Source organism: Phycodurus eques, chromosome 12 (genome assembly GCF_024500275.1).
Source record: "Phycodurus eques isolate BA_2022a chromosome 12, UOR_Pequ_1.1, whole genome shotgun sequence".
NCBI lineage: Eukaryota > Metazoa > Chordata > Actinopteri > Syngnathiformes > Syngnathidae > Phycodurus > Phycodurus eques.
In genome coordinates, this window is record NC_084536.1 from 12,955,886 (window position 1) to 12,975,985 (window position 20,100).

At 40.9% G+C, this 20,100-nt stretch overlaps 2 protein-coding genes across 11 annotated transcripts in view; one reads left to right on the forward strand and one right to left on the reverse strand.

Moving 5' to 3' along the window:
* slc39a10 (solute carrier family 39 member 10) overlaps nucleotides 1-7,755 on the forward strand; it is a 107,249-nt gene extending 99,494 nt beyond the window's left edge. For 3 of the 5 annotated variants that reach the window (XM_061691656.1, XM_061691654.1, XM_061691655.1), the window contains exons 10-11: nucleotides 4,002-4,192; nucleotides 5,117-7,755. In XM_061691656.1, coding sequence (XP_061547640.1) covers nucleotides 4,002-4,192; nucleotides 5,117-5,269 — 344 coding nt within the window. In that variant the 3' untranslated portion in view covers nucleotides 5,270-7,755. Of the gene's footprint in view, nucleotides 1-2,841; nucleotides 4,193-5,116 lie in introns of those variants that run through there. The other 2 variants (XM_061691657.1, XM_061691658.1) reach the window with 2 other exon arrangements.
* Nucleotides 7,756-8,086: 331 nt separating this feature from the next.
* dnah7 (dynein, axonemal, heavy chain 7) overlaps nucleotides 8,087-20,100 on the reverse strand; it is a 94,588-nt gene continuing 82,574 nt past the window's right edge. For 3 of the 6 annotated variants that reach the window (XM_061691489.1, XM_061691488.1, XM_061691493.1), the window contains 3 exons: nucleotides 16,582-16,812; nucleotides 15,669-15,821; nucleotides 14,002-14,437 (listed from right to left, as the gene is read on the reverse strand). In XM_061691489.1, coding sequence (XP_061547473.1) covers nucleotides 14,039-14,437; nucleotides 15,669-15,821; nucleotides 16,582-16,812 — 783 coding nt within the window. In that variant the 3' untranslated portion in view covers nucleotides 14,002-14,038. Of the gene's footprint in view, nucleotides 9,010-11,827; nucleotides 11,932-14,001; nucleotides 14,438-15,668; nucleotides 15,822-16,581; nucleotides 16,869-20,100 lie in introns of those variants that run through there. The other 3 variants (XM_061691494.1, XM_061691490.1, XM_061691491.1) reach the window with 3 other exon arrangements.

Sequence of the window (20,100 nt, forward strand, 5' to 3'; positions counted from 1 at the left end):
ATCAAAAGTTGCAGTCAGATCAAGGAGGATGAGGAAGGCGAGTAGGCCAGAGTCCGCTGCGAGGAGGAGGTTGTTGGTGATCTTGATGAGTGTTGTTTCGGTGCTATGCAGGGGGCGGAAGCCAGACTGGATTTATTCATAGAGATTGTTGGAAGTGAAGTGGGAGTGGAGCTGGGAAGTGACTGTCTTTTCCAAGATTTTTGAGAGAAATGGAAGGTTGGAGATGGGATGAAGGTTATGGAATTTATTTTGATCTGAACGAGTTTTTTTCAGTGTTGTAGTTATGGCTACAGTTTTGAATGCTGTGGGAACAATACCTTTAGAGGGAGATGAGTGGATGATGTTAGTGATGAGGGGGACCAGGGATGGGAGGCAAGCTTTTACCAGAACAGTAGGGAGGGGGTCAAGTTGGCTTGGAGCGATGGATGATTTCTGAAATGTCCTTGGCAGAAGGCAAAGTAAAACTTGTGAGTGGACTGGTACGGCAGGGGGAGGCAGTGAGGGTGGACTAAGGAAGGAGGAAGTTGTTGGTGGATCCGTTTTATTTTTATCTCGAAAAATGAAATAAGGAATTACAGAAAACAGATGAGGACAAGTGGGAGGGAATGGGGTCCGGTGGACATGAAATATTATCAAGCAGTGAGAATAGTGCATTGGAATTGCCTTTGTTTTTATGGATTGGGGTTGTGTGGTATGTAGATCTGGCTTGAGTTAAATAGTTGTTGTCGTGGTTAAGATGATGACTGTATAATGTCCTTTTGTTTCTTATAGAGGCGTTTTGAGTTGACGACCTTTGGATTTTAATTGTCGCAGTGCAAGTGTGAACCAGGGTGCAGAGGTGGTGAAAGCTACAGATCTGTTTTTTTAAAGGAGCATGTGTTGAGGACACAATGGAGATTATTGTAGTAAGTAACCAGTTCATAGAGGCTTGGGAGAGAGTTGGTGCTGGCATACCAAATCCAGGATGTGTGCTTTGCAGGGAGTGTGACAGTTGATTAATTGCTGAAGCCCAAAGTTATTGAGACAAGATGAGAACTCGCTGGAAATTGTTATTAGAGATGTCCATGTGAATATCAAAGCAGTATAATGTTAGGAGATAGTGAAGACAGACCGAAACACCCCGCAGGAGTTGCGTCATTGAGGGTCGCAAAGTCATTTGGCTGCTGCTACGTTTCTGGAATGCCGAAAAAGTCCTCACGGTCAAGGAGGAGACCCCGGACGAGATGTCCCTTGGTTGTGAGTGGCCGACGGTTTTGTCGGTTTGGAGTGAAGTGTCAGCCGACCTATCTAGGCCGGCTGATACGGTGTGGTCGACTCTCCGGCCAGGTTTACGTGGCGGGCGTCGGGTTTTGGACCAGTCTGATTTTATTGTTGTGGCATTCCCAAGATGGAGGTTTCGACGGGACCCATGGTGAAGGCCAACTGGGCCAAGAAATGTAAAGACTGTAAGCAGTATATCTTTTCAAGTACAGTACATCAAAGCGAGAACACGGAAATCTCATTAAATGAGGCCCTGGAAAAGCTGCAACATGCATCATTTGAATATTAAATAGTAAGTCAAATACTTTGTTATAAATCATCGTGGTGCTGTGGTGCCATGACGGCTGACTGGTTAGCACATCTGTCCTTCCTGTGTAGACTTTGCATGTTCTCCCCGTGCCTGCATAGGTTTCTTCAGGGGTACTCTGGTTTCCTCCCACATTCCAAAAATATGCATGCTAGGTTAATTGATTACTAAATTGTCCGCAGGTGTGAATGTTTGGTTGTTCATACTGTATGTCCCCTGCTATTGGCTGGCAACCAGTTCAGAGTGTACCCTGCCTCTCGCCCAGAAGTCAACTACGATAGGCGTCAGCACACCTGCGACCCTGGTGAGGATAAGTGGTTCAGAGAATGGACGCATGGTAGACGGTTTCAACACAAGTACCAACTCAAGCATATTTTTTCCCAGTTTAGCTTCTGTAAAGGAACTCTGTGTGACGCGTGTCAGGCAGAGCTGGCGTTTTGATGACGAGCGCAACCGAACAAAAAGAAAAGGCGTCCCCGACTGGCAGCTGGGAGGCAAAAGACTGCGATTAGGAGGCTTCTTCAAGCACCTGGGGTGAAGCTAATTAGCGGCGAGGGCTGCTTTTTAATTGCGGCGAATGAGGGTGGCGGCAGGCGTGTCGAGGACCTGGGGGTGGTTAGAAAGAGAGGAGGGTGGTAAAGTGGAGCGAATGTTCATACCGGGCTTTGATTGATGGCTGACAGTGGAGGGGTAATTTATTCACGGTGGTAATTAGCAAGGAATAGAGGCCACTTGTCACTCGTGGGGTCGAAATGTAGGCCACCGCCTCCTTTGTATTCAGCTCTCCCCTCCAAATACACAAGAGTGTTTCCGCTGAGACTGAAGAAGCGTTGGCTCACGTGTGTAATCATGAGTGCATTAGAAGAGATGTTGGGTGCATTTCTTAGGAGGAGCTGGTTCCATTTTGGCCTTCTTCTGATACGTTTGATGGTGGGGGTGGGGGAGTCAGCATGGCTCAGGTGGTAGCGTGGCCATTTCCCAAGCAGAAGGTTTTGGTTTAAATCCTGATTGCCGTGAAGGTAGAAAAGCGCTACAGTGAACCCACACAGAATCGTGGTTCTGCATTGGCAAATTTGCATGGCCTACTAATCGCGTTTTCTACTTTGTCATCAATTTCCCTGTTTTCCCTAACATTTATTATTGTTTGTATTTGTACCGTATTCCCAAACATTATCAACATTTGTGTAAAGTTCGAGTATGCACATTTCTTTGCCGAAATGTGGCCTGATCACATCAGTTTGTGTTAGTCTGTTAAGGGCCTTTCTCACTGGCAGAGACGTCGACGAAACTGATCAGACGCGGCGACTCCGGGACCCAGGAGACCAAAATACTGCCTGCGCTCTGCCAGGAAGATGTCTCAGATACTTCTCCAGGCTATCTGACAAACTGTTCACCCAGAAGTTGCTGATATAGGCCTATGTATACAGTAATAAATATATTCTTGAAATAAATCTAAACCGTATACTCTTAAATGCAGTGGCGACATGTCCTGAAGTTTTGTCTGTGTCCCTGCTCAGCACTCAGCCAAGACAGTCCTCTATAGACAGGAAAACAGCTTTAACGTACATAAAATGCAAAATATTTGTGTGATCGTTCTGATATTGTCAGAGGTTGAAATGGGCATAGGTTAGAGATGTCCACATACATTTTGGTGACGATTGATCACAGCTTTGTGACATTGACGCTTTTTCTATATAGTGAGCATATGAGGAAAACGAACATCTATAAAATCCAAAATATTGGTGCGATCGTTCTGATATTTTAAGAGCTTTTTTTCTCTGTGGTGAGTGTATAGAGGTGTCTCCAAAAGGTCTCAGCTGAAATCGAACGTGTTTAGTTTCACCGTGACTCCATCGCAACACGGCTGGTCTCCAGGAGTCTCCCGGAGACATCACTGAGATGTCTCCAACCCCGTGAGATAGGGGTCATATATGTTTTTTTTATTTCTGAAATGCCCTATTATGGCACAAGATGACGCAAGAGTCCTCGCTAATATCAAAGTACTAATTGGTCTCAAGGAAGTATGTTGAAGTCATAGATTTCGACTATTGTAAGATTTGTATGCCGGGGAAGAGCTACCGTAAGTTTAGCCAGAGTTGTTAGTGGAATTTACGGAGAGACTCTGCTGAGTGGTAATTAAAAAGCTCAAGCTGACAAATGACAGAGGACTGGCAATTGCAATGTGGCGATATACGCACTCACATTTATTTCAAATACGATGATCTGTAAGGAATTTATTGAAGCTAATCTAAGATGACTTTGTCATGATTGTTTTGGTCTCACGGTTAGGCAAGTATAAAAAATTTGGAGGGCACATCAATTTCTTGGAGTTTATCTTCATATGTAATCTGTTACGCGCATCTGCAGGAATTCAGCAAACTTCTTGACAGTCAGACCTGTGTGTGTGTGTGTGTGTGTGTGTGTGTGTGTTCAGGTGACTTTGCCGTGCTGCTGAAAGCGGGCATGTCGGTGAAACAGGCCATCGTCTACAATCTGCTCTCAGCCCTCATGGCCTACGTGGGCATGCTAATCGGCACAGCTGTGGGCCAGTACACACACAGTGTCACCAGCTGGATCTTCGCCGTCACAGCCGGCATGTTTCTCTATGTGGCGTTGGTGGATATGGTAAGACGTCCCCTGAGTAACCGCAGTCCCTCAGTAAGGCGTTTTATTTTGTTTCACTTTTTTGCACTGCTGGTTACACACTGCTGTAGGGATGAAATGCCGTCACAATTACCAGGACCAAATTGATGACTATTATCAGTATTATCACAGAATATTACAAGTACATGCACCAAAAACACCTTGCCATTTTCAAAAGCAGACTTCACCATGTTGGCAGCCATTTTAAAGTATTTTGAGTTATCTTTCAACACCTACAGAATATTGTGTTCTGTGACATTATAAGTACTGGACCTACCAAAAGAAAGAGACTCTTTCACTAGAAAAACAAAGTTTCTAAATTCTTTTGTTTCACCGAAAACACCAGTTTATGACCAGATGGAGAACATGATCCTTTGGACAAAAGAAACATCTCGAGCATAACTAAGCCTTGCCTGCATGAACAGATGAAGTCTGCTTGGATGAGAGGCGAAACGTCTTCTAAGACAAACAGAACAATCCAGTTGCAATCGATGCAATGCCCCGAGAATGAGATGACCTGGATGAATAAAAACATTTACAGGCAAGCAGAACAGAGAACAGTGACTTTTGACACCAATATTTGAAACAACAAAAACAAGACGGCGAAAGGGCTTTTGGTGGCACATATTTGTCGGTGGCAGTAAACGGTTGGATTCCAGTTGACCAACATGACGATTGATATACGAGTAAAGAGCTCGGTTACTGTACCACCGTACTATTAATGAATATTTTAAAAATTTCCACCTGAATTAAACGGTATTTCAGTTCAGTGTCAGCTCAATATTCGTAGTTATTAAATAAAAATATTGTGCTCAACACTGTAATACCGATCATTTCAAATTTGCTGCCTTCCTGATGCGCGTCGCTAATTCCCACCTGCTTCCTTGTTCGTCGTCTCCTCGGCAGCTGCCGGAGTTGCTCCACGGCGACAGCGAGGTGCACAAGCGCTGCCAGCTGGGACACTTTATCCTGCAGAACCTGGGAATGCTGACCGGGTTCGGCATCATGCTGCTGATCGCCATCTTCGAGGACCGCATCGTCTTCGACTTTGGCTTTTAAAGTGACGCCAACAGGAAGGTGAAGCGTAGAGCTTTTCAGTATTTTTCTTCTCGGAGTCACATTCACTGACCCTGAATGTCATTTGTCATGTTTACACCCCCCTATCACTTCCCATTTTACTGTGGTGTTAAATGCCCTTTCGGGGGCTTCAACATGCAGGAAAATTGACCAATTTGAACCCTCACACATGCATTCTGGTGAGAATTTGAGTTGAGTTTTAGGGGTCCTCAACAAGAACCTCTTAAAACCTAACTCACCAGCGCCCCCTAGGAAGATAGAAAAACCTGCCCTCTTCGTACAGTATGTGGCCAGAGAGAGGAAGTAGGACTTTTTGATTGGAAGCAGCCATTTTGGAGTGCAAATTACACTGCTCATCCTTCGACAACCTCCAGCGAGAGAATTTGCCTAAATAAGACCCAAAAGCCCCAACTTGGAAGCAGGCAGCCAATAGACAAGACAGGCAAATTCTAATTATTATTTTTTTTGCCTCCGCCATTCGGTCAAAGTTTGACGATCATTTTAAGTATTTAGTAGTTATTTATAGAGATATTTTTTGACCCGGCTGCTCCTAGTGTAACACACTACCGCTGCTACACCATGTTTAACTAATGTGTTTAGAAAATGGATGCCGTACATGTTCGTGTTAGCAATGAGATGATGAGCTTGAAATCCACGAGACCTCAAGAATACTTTGCAGAAGACTTTCAGTCTTGTCTGTTATTCTTTTTCTTGTTCATATACGTTGATTTTAGTTTATTTACACCAAGCGGTGCTTTTGCGTAAATAGTGAGACATTGTCTGTAGCTCACCAATGACACATGGGTATCTCATTTGAAGCTTGAATTTGCAAAATACGTTAATTGGTTCCTCCAATCATTGCTATCCTGTGAAAAGTGTGGAAATACACACTTAGGATTCTCTGTGTCTTCCTGCTGTGAGGTGTGTAGCTAAACAACCAGTGGCGTCTTTTATAACATATTCATGATGTATGGGCTTTCCCATACTCAAAAACGTATTCATCCTGGTAGCTGGCGTGACCTAATAAAAAACCTACTTTAAAAATTCAGCCCCGAAGTCAGTGGCATGCCTGAACATGGAATTTCTTATGCCTGTCTATAATGAGTAGACCTACAAAAACGTCTCAAGAAGCCATGCCCCAAAACATACAGGTATCTGCCATTTTGGTTTGAAGCAACCATTTTAGTCATGTTACTCATTTCCATAGCTCATTCAAAGAAAGTTTAGTCCCTGAAGGTGTTTTAACTGGCGTGAAACATGAAATTTGGAATATTTATATTATAATATTTACCACAATCCAAATTTTAAAATGCAACATACAGTCTTTGAGCAGCAATGATAAATTAAAACTCTTATCTCAAGGAACCGCTGCTAAGTACTTCTGACCGAGACAGATGGAACTCTTACCGCAGACCAAACAAAATCCTCGTGTTGGCCTTGAGCACCTCCTCCTTTCTGTGCTGTGACTCCAAGCCAAGCGATACCGACCCGTGAGTGATTCTTCCATGGGGGCCAACAGTGTCCAATCTTGACGAGCCAGTGGCTGGTGCTTGACATGACTCCCCCCCCCCGTCCCCCTCCAAAAAAATCATCTCCTTCCCTTCCATCGACATTCCATTGCTGGTTCTGCTGCTAACGAGCTAAGCTACATCGCCGAGTTTCAGCTGCTAGAACATAAAGTAGATATGTTTGTGCGCGTGTGTGCGACCATTTAACCTGTCACCATGTGACATGATTCATGTTTTTTTTTTTGGGAGTCACTCCTGTAGATCATCCCGATCGTAGCATGACCAGCAACTGGTGCTTACTTTTTTGTGTGATGACTGTAAAAATTGATTTGTACTGCCAAGTTCCAATATGGGCACACCTTGATTAGTCTTTAGCTTTGTGGCTAAAAGCAAACAGAAAAGACAGATACAGAAAGACGGTTGTTGTTTTTTTAACCCTCCCATTATGTTTTGTGGGTCAAAATGACAGATTTTATAGTTAAAGAAATAAATCAAAGCAGTTCTGCTTGAAATGGTTATTGGAGTTATGAGATATAAACAGTATATAATGGGACTTGTTGTTGGTTTCTGACACTTTTGGATCATTACACATGCCGCGGGTCAAATTGACCTGGAAGCATTATTGCTGTTCCTGAGAAACAAACATTAAACAGGAGGGTTAAAGGAAGGCTTCACATGTTTGTACTGCCCTTTTCCATTCTCTCAAATGCAATTGTTCACTGTGTCTTTATCATGTTTACTGTATTCATTTGGTTCAGCTGTTGTATTTTAAATCAAACTTTCAGCTTATAAATTATTTCCATTGGGACGCCATGCACACGTGATACTCTGAAGATTGTTTTGTTCAAAATCATTGTGTAAAAAATGAAGGTCAAGAATCTTGTTAGCTATGTTGTATGTTTATCGTCTTTGCTGTTATGCTGTCCCTAAAAAATGGACAATAAAAATATTTCGCATCAATTTATATATATATTTTTTCTTTCATTCTAACTTCTTGAGTTCTGGAGTGTGTCCTCAAACAAACTAAAGCTGACGTTCACAATTTTAAACGGTTCCCAAATGTCAGGCCCTTTAGTCCTGTAATATCAGTTGCATGTTTTTTTTAAAGAAATCTTCCCAAAATTGACTAGCAGTAAATAAAACTTTAAAAAGTAACAATTTTACATATAAATGTATTCTTTAATTCAAAAATTATATTTAAATTATAACGTTAGCCTCTGAGCATAATTGCCAAAGTAAATTTTTAAGTTCTTGTCAAAATATCAACAAAAAATGATGTATTTGATGATAAATGATTTTTCTTTACTTCTGTGGAGATTCTCAGTCATCCAGGTCATAGTGATCAACAAAGGTTAAATCGAAGCAACTGTACTCTTCTCGTTTGTTGAATTTGTTGTGTTTTCTGAAAAACATTCAAAAACGTATTAGGCCATTATGCTATGGATAATACAATTTAAAAATTAATGAAATACAGTGTGAACTGTCGGGACCAAGGCTTGACCGCGAATAGTTGACGTTTCCTTATGATTGTCATGGGGGGGTGGGGGAAATCTGTAAAAATAAATGAAAAACGGGGGATAGGTTCGGGAAAGAAATTCCACAATGGGTGAATTTGCGAATGCCTAACCACAAATATCTGGGGGTCAACTGTTTTGATAGTTAAAATAATCTATTTTACATACACATTTTAACATTATTTTGACCTTGTCTACAAATGACCTGGTTCATCTGTCCAATTTAAAAATAAATTGAGGCCCTTAAGCGCAAAGGTTTGCCACCTTTTTTAAACATCCTTAATGTTTTTTGCCTTGCTGAAATAAGCCTGTCTCAGACACTTTAAATTAATTAGAAAGAAACTACATCCAAATCAAGATAATGGAGAAAATATTGACACTGGTAGAATATAAGTTATCTTTCAAAGACTGATGCAATATAATGTCACATTACAAACAAAGCTGTCTGTCATTCATCCTTACATGTGAAACTAAAAAAAAAATAAAAAATTCTCTAAGAGCTGAGCTGACAAAGGAGTGCGACCCCCCGTCTGATCCAGTGTTCGGCGTCCACGTCAGAGTTGAGCATCATGGCGATGACGTAGTTGGTGGAGTGGCCGGTCGTGGACAACGTGCCTCGCCGCTCGCTGGTCTTGTAGACGGGTGACAGGTAGCACAGTCGTTCGGGAATGTCCAGACGCTTGATCGGCTTGAGCCACATCTGAAATGAAACCGTTGACTGTGGTGAACCTTTTTAATTGATGCTTGTGATTCGGGCTTCAACTAATGATTATTTTATTCATCGATTAATCTTGTCGATTTTTTTCGATGAAATGGATAAAGAATTGTTTTAGAAACTTCCATCCCTTTATTCAAAAACAGGACATTATTTCAAATTGACAGTGCATACAATTTACAATAATTATAATTCCGTAACTGGTTTGATCCGTAACATATCGGAAAATGGGAAAAAATGTTGCTCGGAATCGCTGGTCTCCGATATAGATATTAATGTGCTTTCGTTGAGGAGCTGAAATTCTGAGCATTCAGACAATTTGAAGTTCAACAAAGAGTCTAAGATTAGCTGAGAATCAAAATACTTGTCGATTCCTTTGCTAAACTTAGTTGTCAATTAGTCGATTAATTGTTGCACCTGTAATTATGATACAAGACTAATAATCATGGTAATTCCGATTGAACGAAGCATTGTTTCTTAAAAAAATAATAAAAAAGCAGCGACCAATCCAGAGTGTAGATCACCTACACACTGGATTGGTCGCTGGTCAGTCTTTACCTATGGCAAAATGGGTACTTTATCTTAACCTAAACTTTTGGTGAGGGAAGCTGTGTACACCCTGGACTGGTCACCTGCCAATCACAAGGCACATATACACAAATGACCATAGACACCTAGATAATTTGGAGTTTTCAATTAATCTCGTATGACGTTTGGTCAGAGAAGTGGAGTATACCCTGGACTGGTCGACAGTCAATCGCAGGCGTAATGCAAAATTTCATATTTGATATTGTCTAACTTATTTTAGTGTGTTTTTGGAGCTACAATAGTGAATCGCAACAATTGGTTTACATAGAATACACAAGTGACTCCAGTCTGTCCGCTCAAGAACAATAGAGAAAGGTGGAGGTATAAAGCCAACTGCATGTATTTCCACAAGAAGAAAGCAGCTCCTCCCAAATTGGAGCTTTTGTGGATGCAAACATGAAACGAGAGTGGTAACAAGGTGTTGGTTGGTCCCTTAAGGCTATTGAACAAGTCTTGGTTACGCAAAAGAGATCAAGTGGGCCACTCAAAACAACAACATGAAGAAAAAGTCCCAAAACAATCATAACCAAAGTCATCTATCTGCATTTGCACTTCAAAGCAACCTTTGTTGTGGTTTCCACTCCCCGCAAATAATAAACACATTTTTTAATTATGTAACGTGCATTATTCATCAGCACTCACGGCGACAACGAGTTAGAAAAACAATAAATGAAAAAGATGATAAGTCGGATGGGTTGCTGCTGGCACTTTAAATCTCCCGTCTTCTGCCATTTGCTTCACGCAAGCTCTGGTAATTAACGCAAACGGCAGGAACAAAAAAAAAAGTAACCTTGGGATGGAATTGGATTAGTGTTTACCAATAAACCATGAAACAATTTAAAATGGTTAGTAATATCATTGCAAATAGGAATTATCGCCGATACCGTCCAGCCATCTATTTTCTATAACTTTCATCTTCGATAGCTGACTTTGGTGCAAAAAAACAGGACTACTCCCTGAACCTTTTGCCGGCCAACCACATGGCACATAATACAGACTATTCACATTCACACACACACACACACACACACACACACACACAAACACAGAGTGTCATTAAATGGGAAAAAAATACAGATTCGCACGCCGAGCCGAGATTTTATATGGCGCCCTCTCCACGGCAATTTACAGTAATCATATTAATTTGGCATTGCTTTAAGTTTGACTGTGTTATCCATGTTAAGAGTTAGTTGTCAAGTCCCCACTTGAAAGAGTGATTCAGCGACGGAATATTTCATCTGGATTTTACTTAGTCACCCAGCAACATTTTCCTTTTGTCTCATTTTATTTTAGCATTTAGTAGTTTGACAGTTCATCATTTGTCTCGAGCAATGAGGTGCTTTAAGTGCATTTTCATTTGCATTCTATTTAGCATTTTGAGATAAAGTTACAAAAATAAGACCTAAGTGCTAGAGGACTTTGCATCTTTTTGCACAATTGAGAAAAAATTTATAAAGAAATCAATTGGTTGTACCGGCATTACCAGATAATTAGCAAGCCTTTATTGCTCAGTGACTGTTTTTTTTTTTTTTTTTTTCAATGTCTTTATGTCTCAAGTGTTCTCTGTCAATTGACTGACTGTTGTCATACTAAAGCGGCTCCAACTACCGGAGACAAATTCCTTGTGTTTTCTGGGCAGACTTGGCAATTTAAAGAGGATTCTATTTCTGAAAACAATAGAAAAAATTATTTTAAATAAGTAAGTAGTAAGAGAGCAATATAATACACAAATTTGTAATTTCTATAACATCAAGCTCAGCCTTAAGGCCTCTTTATACTCCCGCGCTCGCGCGGCCGACAACGCCCGCAATTCAGGTCTAATTACTGTTAATACCGTCCATCTATCCATTTTATATAACTGATCATCCTCCCGAGGGTCACGGCCGAGCTATAGCCTGGACGTTGAATTAGTCTGTCATTGCAAAAATATTTTAATTTGAAAACATTACCGGTAATTGTTGTTAAACATTTCATTTTGTGGAGTTGTTCACTTTTTAAGACACTAAAAACAATATTGACGATAATTACAATTTGAAAGGGTAATACTAACCGTTTGGAAATATTTATCAGTAAACCGTTTCATAACTACACGGTAATTAATGTTCCACACCAGTCCTGTAGGTGGCGTTAATGCTAATCAAACACCGCTAATACACCCATACCACTGAGCTCGGTGGAGCTAATCATCCCACAGTGTGTGCGTTGTACTACTCACCACAGGCATGGTGTCATGCAGCACTTTGGGGTAGGACTCGGCCAGAAGTTTGGTCTTCCTGTCCCAGCGGGCGCCATCCAAGAAGAGGCCGCGAATGTAGACGCCTGAGAGTCACACAGACACCCACACATCTATTTATTGTAAGTGTAAACTAATGTACTGTATGTTGATCCCCAAAGCCAACCGCTCCTCGTTACTTGTCTTCAAATTTGGGCAACATGCCAAACCACCAAAGCCATTGTACACACACAGCGCTCTAGGTAAATGTAAAATGTGTGTTGATCCCGATGCTTCCCCATGTATCGTTTACGTGTGCATTCACAACGGATGTGAATTCAACTATTTTCGTGACGTGATTACATATGAAATCAAATGTGTGAATAGACGCGTCGTGCCAGGCGACGTGTTTGATGCTTCTTCGCCGATTCGCACCAGTTGGAAAATTCAAACTCAAGCGACAAATCCACGTCAACCAATCGACTGAACATATGAAAATATGCACAACATCCTGGAGATGTTGAGCAGCGCGATGAAGAATAAAATGATCGACGCTGTTCGTGGGCACCCGAAACATTTTTATAACTCCTGCTACCAACGCTGGGATCGTATGGAAAAAAAGAGCAGGCTTGGAGAATGGGGAACGAGGAAGTCCACGGAGTACCTGGTAAGTATATGTATGTCACTTGTTTAGGGCTGTCGGTTGTACTATACTGTGAACAAGGCGAGCAGCAGCATTAGCCACACACAAATCAAATCAAATTATAATTTTCGCATTCGAATGGAAAAGAATGAACTCACGTCTTATTCTGACAGGAGACGGAATGTATGAAGTCATCCGGCCACGCAGGAATTCAAACGCGCCGGAAGTAAATAAGGATATTCTTCCGGCGAGTTTGACTTGCTGCGCACGCGCAGTTGTACGATAGCCGCTGTACGCTCTAATGTATAATACGTAACGTATCATTGAGCCATCTCCGCTGAGACAAGACTCTCCGGTAACGGCCGATACTAACACCTGGTATTGGTACTCGGCCATCCCTGGGAGTATTGAAAATCTTGAGCACAATACTGACAAATAGGTCTTTTTGTAAACAAATTGTCATTGGCAGCCCTGTTTTTTTTTTTTTAGTTCAGTTCTCATGCTCCCATATACCGGTTGTCTCCAATGAGGCACATCCATGTTGGGGAAAGAAGACATTTGGAGATAATGGCGTGTCGGCATGACGACATTAGCAGCCTAGCGAGCGTTAGTGTAATGAAGCCCGGCCGGGGGGGCTGATCGACGGCTTGGAAGCGTCGCACAGACTTTGAGAGTTGAAGCAGTGGGGAGGTGGGGGGGCGTTGTGGAGGTTTTTCTCATATGTTCTATTCAGCATTCAGTCAACCAATTGTCAGTTAGCATCAACTTGCCTTCAGATCAGCTTCTTGTCTTCACCTCTTCATCTCATCGTATTCTATTATGATGACCAAAAATGTGTATTTCTATATTGATTTTGTATATTATGAAATGACACGACCAAGTCAATCTTTTGGGTGCTGCATTCACTCATTCATTCATTCATTCAGATCTGGCCCACTGCGTATTTAGATGATCAAGGGTCTTAAGTTCCTTGCATAAACGTAGCACTTTTTTCCTCAAAATGTTAATTAAAATGGTTGTGTTACTTTTTATAGATGTATCTCATTAAATAAATGGTTAATTTATTTTTTAAGCATGCAAATTTAAATATATTTTTTTTATATCAATATTAATAACTGATTAATTAATCTCATTACACTAATTATAAATAATGACATTTTAAAATTGAGGATTCATTATTACTTTTATTAAAATAAAGTTTATCTTGTGTATTCCTGCATTTTTGTTTTTTATTCTTTTAGCTCATTAAATAATTGGTTTCTTCATTTATTTTAAAGAATTTTAAATATTTTTTTAAAATGGTTAATTTATTTTATATGAAGAATAATGAAGGCTGAAGGATGACTTTTTTATTATGAAAAGGTCGTATGTATTCTTTTTTCATGTTTTTAAAACTTATCTCAACAAAAAAAATGGTTTGATTAATTTTCAGTAAGGTAAATTAAATTTCTATTAAATAATAGACTAATACATTCTAATTATATTAATCATTAATAATTAAATAATATAATTAAATTCAAATAAAAAACTGACATTTTGTGTGTATTTATTCATCTTCCATTGTTTTTAAATTATTTTATCTCAAATAATTTGCTGCTTGATTTTTTTTTGTGATTCTGTAAATTCATTTGAATAATTAAAAAAGCCATATAAAAGCACATTTTTGTATGACTTTGGTTCAAAAAATTAAGAGTGATCAATGTGTTGTGGGTGTACCTCGCCTCACTCACCAAAAGTCTGCTTAATCGCTCCTTTTGACCATTGCGACTTTCCCGTCGTCTCGTCATCTTACCGTCGTCTGGAGCCCGCTTGTACTTGATGTCATCCAGGACCTCGAAATCAAAGCCCAGCAAGTCGATGGGGACGGTGTGCTTCCTGGCGTAGTTCTGTTGGCTTCCTGTGAGGAAAGCCTGCGTGAAGAAGAATCCAGAGACCCAGAATACAGCAGGGGTGCCTTGATCGAACCATTCCTGAACACACCGAAGGACAGACCAAAACAAGAAAAAAACCAATTGATTTGAATCCAACATGAATCGCATAATGATGCAGCGTGGATAATCATCTAAGTTTGGACTGCACGGTCAATGAGGGGTTAGCCCGTCTGCATCACAGTCGACAGGTTCTGGGTTTTGAATCTCAACTCAGGCACTCCTATGTAGAGGTTGCTTCTCTACATTTTCCATAGGGATGAATGGTTGGTTGTCCTTGTCAACCAAAAGTCAACTTAGGGTAACTGAAGACTAAATTGTCCATAGGTGTGAATGTGAATGTTTCTTTTGTCTATATGTGTCCTGTGATTGACTGGTGTACCCCGCTTCGCTCACCTAAAGTCAGTCGTTTTAAGTTTATATCCAGGCTGATGCATAACAATTTAGGTCTGGTTTTCAAAGGACCATCAGAGGTTTTTGCTTGGTGCACCACCTGCTCCCTGCTTGCACTGCAGATCACAATGTCATCGGCGAACGTCATGGTTCACGGGGATTCCAGTCTAACCTGACCTGTGAGCCTATCCATCACCACTGCCAACAGGAAGGGGCTCAGGGCTGATCCCTGATGCAGTCCCACCTTCAACTTAAACTCTTCTGTCACACCTACATCACACTTCACCACTGTTCTGCTGCCCTCACACATGTCCTGTACTATTCTAACATATTTCTCTGCCACTCCTCTCTGGGTCATAGGTTTTCTCTAGATCCACAAAGACACAATGTAGCTTCTTCTGACCTTCTCTGTACTTTTCCATCAACACCCGCAAGGAAAGTAATGCATGTGTGGTACTCTTTTATTTTGTTTGTGAATGGCAAAACACAAGCCCCATCTACCATTGCTCCCATAACATGTTATTCAGCAGTGAAAATCTTTATTTTTACTAGTAATCTGCCTATGTTTTGGTCATACAACTTCCAAATTTCTCACCCGATTCAAACCATTGCAACTTTAAAATGTTCTGCTCATTTAGGATATCTACGGAAATATTGATCCCATTTCCCATATTTTGTATTTTGTTATGACAAATTTCACTAGAGAATGCAGATATCTTTGTGTACATTTTTACCTTCTACATTTCTCAACATCTTTAATAATTACAACAGCATTTCAGTACAGCTCCTAACGCTTCTTGACTTCCCTTATAATGAAATGTATGCACTCATTACCTGGCTCTCAACCCCAAAATATTTGTTTTTGTTGTTTTATGTGTACCTGCAAGAACTGGAGTCTCTCCAAGAAGTCGTTGATGTAGCTTCCCAGCGGTTTGAGGCTGGGGTAGGACTTCTTCATCCACATGCCCGGGATTCTACCCTTCAGGATGCTGCTCACTACCTCCTCCAGCTCGGACGACATCACCACCAGGCCCTGCACGGAACCACATGGCACAACTCATTTTACAGCACGGGACTGCTTGTTAAAAAAAAAAAAATTCAGCTTTATCATCCATCCATTTTCTGAGCCGCTTCTCCTCACAAGGGTCGCTCGCGGGAGTGCTGGAGCCTATCCCTATCCCAGCCTATCACCAGCCGCACATTTCTAGAGTACTGTATTATCTGAGCCCATCTGTGACTTAATGCGCGCGACGTTAAAAGGCAGGGCCCTGCCTGAGTGACGTGGATGTGAGCGAATGAGTATGTAGAGTTGAACTGGCTGTTAACTGACTAAACGTTAGCCACTCTGGCATTGGCTGACAACGTCAGTTGAGGCCATTGGCAGGTCAATCAAGAATGTGCTTGTGTTTACTGGATTTCTTTACAATTTGTTCAATAAAGAGATTGAAATTGCACCAATGGCAGTGTCCATCCTGTGGTGGGATTAGAATTCATTCTAACTAGCGGTGGTAGGCTATATTAAATTAGCTAACGATGTTTACTTTACTGTAGACGTCCACTTGTGTAATTTAAGACAGTTGTACTTTGCAATAAGCACATTGCACTTCAGCTTCTTTTATTAAGTGTGAAATGTGCTCAAACTTTGGACGTGATGCTATAGTAACATTAATCCAAATTTGCGATTTAGTGAGGGACAACTGTAGTGTCAGAATTGAAAATAGTACTTGTGTAAAATAATCAAACTGATAAGGATTCATATTTTCCACAACATTGTGTGTGAGACTGCATATAACCTTAATGGCTTTCTGAAGGTCCACAGAGGAGTCACGGATGGTGCAGAGCAGATTGTTGAAGCGACCCATCTCCTGCACCAGTACAGTGTTCATGCTCTCGTTGTAGCTGGTGGGGAAGTGCAGCATGACCAGCTCCAAGTCAAAGTCGGGCGGCAGCTTGCTGAGGACGTCGGCGGCCACGTCGAACACCATGTCGTCAGACGACTTGGCGTCGCCGCCCGACGAGCGGGACTGATCGGAGAGAGGGGCGGCGTCACGGGGGGTGGGATGAGAAGGAGTTCCGTCGGCTGTTATTTGGAACGCATCTAGTATTGGCTTCTTTGAATTGTCAAATTACGGATTCACTTGCAGTTAAAAGCACCTATGTGATCTGTTGATCATTCAGTCTTGGGACTTTCATATATTCCGTCAGAAATGTACAGTCATGGAATTATTTTCATGTGATTTGGAGGAGAACGTAGCAGTGAACTTTTTGAAATCCACATGGAAAGCTATATTGATTTTAATCTTTGTTTCTTGTCCCTTTTCCGAGCCGCTCTCTGCCTAACCCTTCCCCAACACATCAGAATGCTCCAATTAAACAGATAAACTGGAAAAAAATCAAATACCTCAGCTTATGTTTGCCTCAGTTGACTGAAACTTTCCCAACATATTCCTCAGTTGTCTCTTCACTGAACGGTTTACTCTGACACTTGAAGCTCACCATCCACATGCATTGTTCAGTCACCCGGCCAGTGTATAATTGTAGAATCATTTCCTAATGACAGCCGAGTACGTGTCAGGGCTTGACTAATAGCTCTTAAATTCCACCTGAAGTGCGGCGCTGCTTTGCTGTCACTGAGACTGATGAGGACGTATTGGAATGGTAACAAAGTCCACACATTATTAATTAGTCTTGTTAAACGGAGTCCCTAAATGAATAAACTCGCTCCAGTCTAAAGGTCAGTGTTTATGTTAACGCTGTACCTTTTGCGAGCGGTAAAAGAAGCTCGTAATGCATGGCGTATGATACGGTATAGCATATTCACTAAATTAGGGGCAGGGAGCATACTCTGTAGAAATTCCATGTGAATGCAGAAGAGGTGATGTTGAACTGAAATGCTGTAGAATTAAATGAGTTGTTGAAATATTGAAGTGTAGAATGTGAAATTGGAAGGGTGTGAATCGGTCGAGAAATGTGGAAGCACAGGGATATGTAAAATATCTGTTAAATTGCGAATGTTATCATTAAAAATTGGGAATTTTAGGAAAGATAAATAGTTCCTTATAAGTCCTGAATGAGGTCAACAGTTTGAAGTTCAATGGTTTGAATCAGTGGACTAAGGTGGAAAGTCAATATATCACATCTCTTCATTTTGGAACGTTACAGTGCTAATGTGAGAATCTTGAGACTGTGATGAAATGTTCTGCGCGTGGCCTGAATGGGCTGAAAAATCTGAAGTTGGAGTGGTTGGAAAAAATGGAAATGTGGAATTTGGGGAATGTGAAACATAGTAGCCAGGATATCCTGAATGATGTGGACATTTTATGTAAGGAGGAGGTCAATATGTAACATTTCTCTTAATTTGGTAATTTCATTGTGAAAATGTGACAATTTTGAGAATGTGAGAAATAGTTCTGGACATGTCCTGAATGGGCTGAAAAGGTTCAACTTGGAATGGTTTGAATCCATTGAGAGATGGGGAAGAAGGAGGTCAATTTGTAAACTGTTGGGAATGTGATCATATAAAATGTGGGAAATAGTCCCTAAAGTGTCCTGAATTAGCTCAATATTTTCATGGTTTGGTTGAGAAATGTGGAAGCAGTATGTCAATATGTAACACAGCTCTTAATTTGGGAACGTTATTGTGAATATGTGAGAATTTGAAGCATGTGATAAATAGTTCCGTACATGTCCTGAATGGGCTGCAAAGTTGGAACTGAGCGAGAAATGTGGAAGGAGGAGATCAATCTGTAAAATGTTACGAATGTTATATTATAAGATGCGGAGTAATGAAAATGTAGGAATTTGTGACGATTATTACCCAGGATGTCTTGAATGAGGTTTTCTTAATCAGTGAAATAAGAAACAAGAAAAGTGGGAAGAGAAGGAAGAATTGTAAAATGTTTCTTAGAATGAAAATCTGGATTTTTTTTTTGCGGGGAAAAGTAAGAATTTGGCGTAGTAGCCAGGAATTTCTTGAATCGGGTGACTATTTAACGGTTGGAAACAGTTGAGGGAATGTGGAAGAAGATAAAAGAAGGACAAAAAAATGGGGCGAATAAAAAGAAAATAATGCATTCCCACAATAAGAATTTAAACCTCCAGAGCTTGAGCAATGTGAAATCCCTTGGATTTGATCTGTTTTTATATATGTATATGAGCCAAGCTGGAAATCTGACAGAATAAGACATAATCTGACAAGCTGAACGTTTTTTTTTTTTTTTTTTCCAGCGGCGAGCGATAATGATGTGGGGATCACACGGTGGGGGTCTTGGCAACGTCAAAGGGAAGACAAGCCTCTTAAGGAGAATTTTGATGTACTTTTTGGAGGTCTCTCAACAAACAACTGAAAAATGTATTTGTACTTTCCCTTTAATTAATGTTGCATATCATATATCAACAGAGGCCGCAATCAAATATTCAAGCCTGGCAAGTTAACGAAAAAAGACATTGGGGACCCCCCAGGGAATGTCCCTGAAGCTGATTGCGAGTGTATAAGTATTGTGAAGACATATCATGCATTCATTGGGTGCCATGCCAGTTTTTCTTGAAATGAAAGCGACCATTCTCCAAATGAACACCTGGGATGTGGGCCAAGCTTCAGTGTAGCGTGCGGGAAGCTGTCCAAGAGTATTGTTGAGTCTGCAAAGCTTCCGGTTTCATGCCATCGTGCCAACACTGCTCATTTACATGTTTGCAGGGTCAGAGATTCATTCATTCATGATTTGCTTGATACGCCACTCATTGTAATACTTTGGTGTTTCAACCTAGTAGGAGTTGGTCAAAGTGTGAGCCCCAGAATTAGTCCGAAATGGCTGTGCTTCAAACCAAAATGGCCGACTTGGTGTTCAATTTGGGGAATGGGTCCTTGAGATTTTTTGGTGCAGCCTAAAAAGATGGACATGTCCATCCAGTTTCATGTTGATTGGTAAAACTAGTGTTTTTTTCCCCAACTTACTAACAAAGTACAAGGCCTGAAAATTGCCCATAAAGGATGAGTCAAACCAAAATGGATGACTTCCTGTTAAATTTAAGAAAAGCGTCCTTGGGACTTTTTATGTGTGTCCTGTTGTGACAGGCATGTCCACCCAATTTAGTGCTATTCAGTAAAATTGGTGTCGTTTTGTCAGTAGCGACACCTGGAAAGTTAGAAAAAAAAGTCCCCCCCCAAAAAAAACAAAAACATGACACCAGTTTAACCATCTGACATGAAAATAGGTGGACGTGTCTACCATAATAAGATCCATGCCTGAAATTCAACAGGAATTCAGTTTTTCACTGATCAACACGAAATCGGGTGGACATGTCTGTCATAA